At 34.9% G+C, this 8063-nt stretch overlaps 1 protein-coding gene across 1 annotated transcript; it reads right to left on the bottom strand.

The window, feature by feature from the left end:
* Window positions 1-267: 267 nt before the first annotated feature.
* Window positions 268-5078, bottom strand: LOC149753137 (polygalacturonase-like). The gene is made up of 9 exons (XM_089924120.1): window positions 4818-5078; window positions 4604-4735; window positions 4344-4514; window positions 4240-4260; window positions 3921-4128; window positions 3615-3696; window positions 3374-3482; window positions 556-672; window positions 268-486 (listed from the first exon to the last, which is right to left on the bottom strand). The coding sequence occupies exons 1-9, from the start codon at window positions 5076-5078 to the stop codon at window positions 268-270; spliced, it is 1320 nt and encodes a 439-aa protein (XP_089780246.1).
* Window positions 5079-8063: the final 2985 nt, after the last annotated feature.

Genomic DNA, 8063 nt, shown 5'->3' with positions numbered 1-8063 from the left:
TGATGCACATTAGCACTGCTTGAAATGTAGAAATCAATAAGAACATTAAAAAATACTGTACCTTATACTCTAAGAATTATAATCAACATTTTATATTATGTTATCTCTAATCATCTAATAATATTATTAATTAATTAAAAGTTAAGAGCCATGAGAGATTCCATAGTGAAAAATGAGAAATTTAAGTTCTTGATATTACTGTATCAAATATAAATGAATAACAATACAACATTGTCATAGCAAACATGCTTTTCTATTTTAGTTCTTTTAAGGACAAGAGGGGAAAATCTTTCCAATTTTAGTCCATTTAATATTGTTGCATGAACTTTTCGTTATAACTCCCCCATCTCCTTTGAGAGTAATATCCTGTAATATTATTTTATGACACCAGATACTTCTACTGCAATTAAATTTCACAGCCACTTCTGAAGCACTTGTTCCCTTAATATTTTTATAAAGAACATGACTTACTGCAACAGCTGATTTCTGAAAAATAAAAACAGAAATTATTAATTAAGTATAAGGTAGAGAGAGATTTGTGTTATGGGCATTTACCTGTTCATGGCATGGAATCCTAGAGTCACAATAATTTTGATCAATGATTATAGGATGATGAACATCATGCATTTCTATATTTTGGAAAATGATGTTTTTTGCATACCCGTGCCCTCCCTGTTCACCAACATAAAGATATAAATAATGTCACATAAAGAAAGATATGATTACTAATGGGAAAAAAATGTGTTGATCTACATACATATACAAATACCTTATGTATACATCCATGTTAGTTAATTCTAACTGTACTTATAGTGAATAACATTGGTTTATCCTTTTAGTCATTCAAAGGAATGCAAATTTAACCTTGATATCTGAATTCATTTTTGCTATTGATGCTTATGAAAGTAACAAAATAGATAGAAGAAAAGAAGCATAAATTGCATCAACATAAGTATATCAAAATGAAGAGCAAAGAAGATAATGATCATTAGTAATTTAATTTTCCTTGATCATATAGTATTTCTTAGACAAAAGATAATATAATAAATGTTTTAATCCTTATAAAATTAATGAATAATTTTATAAAAGGTGTAAGGGGCTAAATCTTTGATACTTAAATGTGTTTCTTTTCTAAAAGTTGAGATTTACTTATAAAAATTTTACAGTGCTTGAGATTCAGTTGCTAATGCAATTAAGGATTGAATGGATTTGATTTAAATAAGTTGATGATGATTTTAGATGCATATGTCATAGATGATTTATAAAATCAGTAATTGAACTTGTTTCATGCTTTTATATTATTTAAGGACTGCATATATAACATAATCATCATATCTATCCATAATTTCAGGACAAAAGCATCATTACTTATGAGCCAAAATATGTAATATATTTCACTATGTGCTTGTGGTGTTGGTTCTATTGTGTGCAAGGATAGGGAGGGGGTGGGGTTGGGGTAGAGCACTTCTTGCTAAACCTTTTGTATTAAAATCTTTAACTGTTTGACTATTGTTTTGCTCTAATCAACTTTGACACCTATTATGTGCTATCCTTCTAGAGTTATGGATTATAGGAGATTTAATATTAAGTCAATATCCAAGTCGAAATAAGCACTAAACTTGATATAACAAGTAATAAGTTTTTCCATGTCCTTCTCTAAGAATAAGCATCCTCCTTGGGGATACAAAATATCAACTAGATATAACTGCTAATTCAAAGTTAAAATGCCATCATCATCATTATAATGATTTTTCTAAAGGAACATCCTTGAGCTAGAATTGATACTTTAAGTTATTTTTGGATCACTTCAAGACAATTGTTAACCTCTATATCAAAGACATCAAATGCTTATTAAATATTTAAAACCTTATTTAGTTGAGAGAGAAGATATCATTATTTAGATACATTGAGACATTTGTTGCAGTGGTCAAAATTGGTAAAAATTCATTCATCAAGAACATACAGACATGTATTGCATATTACCAAAATCTAGAAGGTGACTAGAGGAGTTCAAAAGGTTGGAAATTTGCTACATAGGCTTAAATTCACCAAGAAGGCTACCTATATCAGAGTTTTTATGATAAAAAATAATTTGCTTTTCTTCATATATGAAATCAGTATCATAGAAAAGGAACATTTTGTAAACACTAGTTCCAAATCTAATAGTAATGACTCAACATACTTTCTTTATCTTTTTGCAAAAGGGTACCTATCAAGATATTTGATTTAGTGTTATGTATTTTTAATGGATTAGATTTCATATATTTTACCGCTCCATATGGGAGGATGTGTTTTCGTTTAAATTTTGGGATTATTTTCTAAGTATGAGATAATTCTACTAGGTGTTGTTCCCTTTGTTTGTCTTAGAAGAATCGAATCTCAACATAACTAATGATGTGGTTTATAAAAAGTTCACTATGGGTGCAAGCACGCACATACATGCAAAGAGAGAGAGAGAGAGAGGGGGGGGGGGGGGGGAGGGCGAGGTAGAAGGGGTGCGAGAGAGCAGAGATGATTACAAGATTGTGACAAGAGTCATTGCAAGTTTGCTTCTTCTCATTATTTTTCAAATCTATGTAATTGAAATATATGTAGTATGTTTGCTGACAAGTAACAATTCCCATGCTGAAGGTGGAAAGGATATATATAAATAGATAGAATTTGAATGTATCATAGAATTATGCGGTCGAAACTCCTAGTTTAGGGTTCATGGGTTCATCCATCTCCATGTTTTACTTTTTTCATCTCTAAACCTCTCGTCATTGTTTTCACAAACGTATATTTTAACAAGATATATCTCAATTATCTCTCAATTGAGACCAGATTTCCTGGGCATGCCCCACTAGTCCCTGCCCTCTTATATATGCTTTTTTTTAATTTAATAACACATCATTTTTATTTATTAGGTTTACAATCTATCTAGCCATATAAAGCAACCTAACTCAATGAGTAGATTCTAATTAGTCATAGGCTTCAACATAGTTTATTCTGTAATGGCTGGGTTAGGTTATCTAGTACTGCCTAAAGGCCTATGTCTTAGTCCAACATAATACTAAACCTATATATTTAGGGTATTGGGAAGAAAATAAGAAACAATATAATTATAACATCACAATTGCAGGAGAACTCATTTCGGCATGCAAAAGTAAAATTTCTTAGCTTAACCAAAACATATGCATAATTCTTAGCACTAAACTTCGTCATGTTAATTAATATTGACAAAATATAGCTATAATGAGAAACTTTATGGGAAACATCCCTCAAAATTCACCCGGCAGTGAGCTCTAGAGGGAATGGTGAGTTCTAGAGGTGATGTAGACCAAGTCACGTTGAGAGGGAAATGTGAGTCATTGGTAACTGATTTGAATGTTACCTGCCAAGTTTTGATCCGGACTCCATTTGTAGTATTCTTTAAGGTAACATTTTCGACCAGCACATTGGAGACGTGAGCTTCCAAGTTGGCAGCTCCTAGACTTCCAATGCTGGTCACCAGAAGAAAGAAGGGAAGGCATTAAAAATTGGGAGGCTACGCACCAAAATATAAAAGTTAATTAAGTAGGTGCTCCCATCTGAAAGTAATGAACTCTCAACAGGTTGGAGTTAGAGACACGGACCTGATCCCATGACCAGGTCCACAAACTATTTCAGTAGCTTTCACTCCTCGCGAACCATTGACGATGGATATGCAGTCATCACCTGCATCAGTTGTATAAATATAAGCAACATATTTTTCATTTTTTTCTTGCTTTAATTTGAGGAAAAGAAATATTAAGTAACATAGCAATCAACATATTGGATTTCTACAACCTGGGATTTGCTTGCATTTGGTTGGATCATTCGTTATCTTAATTGTAGTTTTATAGCATCATCAATTCATTAATTAAAGCAAAGAACCTGATACCATCAGAAGAATACTTCACCTGTTCCTATGATACTTTGGGTTATGAGTATGTTCTTAGTACTCGTCACATGAATTCCGTCAGTGTTTGGACTCCATTTAGGTGCAGTGATGGTGAGCCTGGAAACTTCAACTTGTGTACAATGCTCGAATGATACATGAATTTGCTGGCTGTCTTTTATTCTCAGGTCCTCCACCCGCAGATCATTGCATGAAGCGAAGGTCAAGGCCTGTTGGAACCAAATTAACACTATTCTCATTCATAGATCAAGGATCATTTGATAACACTCTATAGCTCTATCCAAATGTCTAAAATTCTTGCACATCGATCGCAGACATACCGTTGGTGCACCAATGCAAGGCTGAAAAAAGAAGAGATTCAAGAGCAGATGAGTAATCTATCAAGGAGAACAGGTGGATTGATTAATTGTGCGAATACAATTACCTGACTCGTGTTAATTTTGCAGGAGTTTTGCCACCAGTTCTGCCCTTTGCCGTCGAGAATTCCTCCACCTCCTACTGCTAGATTTCTTATGCCACTGAATAGGATCCAGTGCCTCCTATCACTGTGATCCCAATCCGATGGATTTGGAGAAGCTTCAAGGGTTCCTTTGATCTGATTATGAAGTACAAATGGCATTAGTACAAATTGGACAGGGAGCGCTGACCATTCACATGTTAGCACGGTATTGGTGCTTGTCTCACCATCACTGTGACATCAGATTTACAAGGGCCAGAGAAGTTAACTGGCTTAAGAAGATATCTCTTGTGTTCAGGCACCAAAAAAACTACTGAAGAATGAGAGGCACAAGCTTCTTTCCATGCCTTCTCAAATGCCTAGCCAAAGAGATCGATTCAAGTGTCAGAACGCATGAAATAGCACTGAATCTTTTGTTAGGCGTTCCAAGATGAACAGTACCTCCTTATCATCAGTTCCGTCACCCTTAGCACCATGGTTTTCCACATTCACCACTCTCCTTGAGGGTGTTCGACCATCTAATTGATCTAAACGCTCCATGCTAGATCTCTCGGAGCTGGACGGCGCATCCGCTTCCTCACCTGCGACCATGCTGAAAGGAGGTTCCCCAAAGAAGTTGGCAAAAGGCTCTTCTGAATTGCTAAAGCAAGAGAGGCAATGAAAGGAGAACGTCAGAAGCAAGAGAAGATTGCGTCTGGCCATTTGTAGTCTCAGGAGAAAGAGATGACAACTATATATCTTCGGTGATAAGAGTGCAGAGATGGGGAGCATGCCATGATAGGCTTATAATATATATACACACACGAGATGGGGTTGCTCATCTTTTGGAGGGCAAAATGAGAGGGGAAAAGAAAGGTGTTCGTTATTACCTAAACTCTGGCATGTTAAGCAATGAACTTTAGTAGTCAAGCACTTTGATATTGTCATTAATATTTATTGCATAATAAACAGTAAATTTTAATGGTGGCCAATCATATATGTAAAGCTCATTTTCTATGTGATACCGGTGTTAATGATGCCAATAATAATTTGAATGGCTGTCTTTGAAATTCACTACCTAATATGTAACCGGTATCAATGAACTCGGCCATTAAAGTTCATTATAGAAATTTGGCTATTGAATTTTTGTTGTATAATAAGCAATGAACATTAATACCGAGCATATTAATACCAGCACTAATATCTTTGCATATCTTTGCATATCTTCGCATTAATATTGGTTTTATTAATACTGCTGGCATTTACATGGCAAATAGAGAGCTGGCAAAGAACCAAATTTAACATATTTAGTAGGACTATTATCAATAATGGCCGTATTAATTTGGAGGTTTGTACACAGATGCTTAATTTTTTAGAGTTCTTCATTTGCCAGCACTAATGACATTTGTATCAATGACGGAAGTTTCTGCTTGGCAATCATTAAATTTTATTTTTAAGTATGCAATAAAAATTCGGGTATTGAAATCTTCATCTATTACAATTTATCATATTTTTCTATATTGAATTCCAAGAATAATTAAAAAAAAGAAAAAAATGTCTCATGTGCATCGCATGGGTTATTTACTAGTATACTAAAATTTCACAACTATAAGAATAAACATCCACTGAAAAATAATGGTCTCCATTAGAAAGTTAACATTTTTTTTTTATAAAAAAATCTCTAAATCAACTATGAATCTACTGGATCTTATGTGACTTGGCATAGTCCAATTAATTCTAATTTGCCAGCTCTATCTTGCGTTGTATAGTTATGATCAAATACACAATCATGATACTATTTAAAATGACTAAGATGTCAATTTGTAAGTACAATCCCAATATAATAACAACTTCAAAGTCTCAAATGGAACAAGAAAAGTTTGTTTAAGATTTTGTTTCATTTTGAAAACTAGTCACAGTAAATTGGATGCAATATGTAGTTGTAGAGTCATTACAACATGCCCCATTCATTGATAGGACGGTTTTGCACTGATCGATGTCAGACTTCAGCTAATGCGATTCTTAAAGTATCATTAATCTTGCATAGATCACAACCTACATTGATCTTAAAGCACTCCCAACTCTTTCATTCATCCGCCTGCATAAATCTTGAAGCAACCATTACATGATCCAACTGTGGATTCACAGGAAGGGAGGTTTTTGTTTTCTGAATGAAATGAAGGAAGGCGAATCCTTGTTTCACGCCGAAGGTACAACCCGTTCTGATGCAGCAGTAGAGAGAGTTCTCTTCATGAAAAGACTGGGTCGGTAATTTGGGTTGTATGAGAATCTCCAATTGCATGATCCAAATTGTTTCCAAGAGATTCAATAACAACCAGGTGTAACAAGTTACTCCAACATGACATAATATGAAAATGAATGCCCATGATGTTTGGGATATGCAAGCAATGCCAAAAGAGTAGGCATGTATGTGTTCAGTGAAAATAATGGAAGTTGAGTGTGACCGGCGATGACACAAGTTTTAGTAGCACTTGCTATGGTAAAAGTCTGCATTCTTCTAGGACTGGGAATCAGGGCCGTTGGAGACAATGGCGCCGGCTTGGTCGGAAGGGTCTGAACTGCCCCAATGCCATCTCCTTTGCTTGTGTAAATAAAAGAGTTTGACAAGCTGAAGTCTCTATCAATTAAAACTTAATTAGTTGTACCAAATTTCTGAGACTGGAATACTTGGCAAGGTCTAAAACTCACTGAGGCCCCAGAATGGAAGGTTGTAAACCGGTTGAGAATCTTACCTAGATTTTTTTTGGCCTATCAAAATCTGCCTTATTCAACGGACATGTACATCAGTTAGGGATGTAATGTGACATCAAATACTACACATCTTTTGCCATCATTTGCAGTACTCCTAGCGTCGCTGAATGATGTGTGATCTTTTATCACCGGCCGATGAAGGCAAGGGAGCTGAATCATTTTGGATGAGCTTTCTAGCATGTGGTTTGTTAGTCATTTGGTTGCTGCAAGTAACAAAAAGGTTCCTTCACTAGTAAACCACAGAGCTTGCTCCACAAGATCAAAAATGGTAGGCTCTACAGGAGAAAGAATGTAGAAGCGGACAACCATGCAGGAAACTTTGCTTGCTTTGAATCAACAGGAGAAAAAGAATGGTTAAACAAAGTTGGCAAGTTCTTGAAATAATTGGAAGTTGGCAAGGTCTCACTAAGCAAAGTCCTCACTAGACCAATTTGCAGTACTTGTTCATCCCTATTTGATAACCAAATTGAACGAAACCTATTCCCATGTGTGGAATCCCATGGAATGCAGCAGTGGAGGCAATGCTTTAGGACTAATATTGGTGCCACGTCCTAGATCTGAAGCATGATATGCTGTGCTATCAGGGGGTACAATCTACGATAACACGAAGATAACATTATATTTAGCTTCCAAATCATCTCAAACAAAATAGAATAAATAGGAATCCAATTTTATTATCCATTAAATGCAACTATTATTGGTTCAGAGCTTCTAAATCCAAACATAAATATCAAACTTATAATTCTCAAAATTTAGAAAATTATTAAGCTACAAATTCATCATCAACTGAAGAACTAAAGTTTTGCTATATAGATCGCCAAGCTTGCTAGCACAAACTCCAAGCTTGGACCATTCTTCATCCCTAGTGATCCTGCTCACCTGGAGAGAAGAATAAAAATAGAGATTTATAAACGACACGGCTCAGTAAGTAAAAAT

This window comes from Phoenix dactylifera, chromosome 7 (assembly GCF_051530095.1).
Source record: "Phoenix dactylifera cultivar Ajwa chromosome 7, Ajwa_hap1_PhDact_Kaust_v1.1, whole genome shotgun sequence".
Taxonomy (NCBI): Eukaryota; Viridiplantae; Streptophyta; class Magnoliopsida; order Arecales; family Arecaceae; genus Phoenix; species Phoenix dactylifera.
The sequence above is the reverse complement of the archived record's forward strand: the minus strand, read 5'-3'. Positions and strand labels throughout refer to the sequence as shown.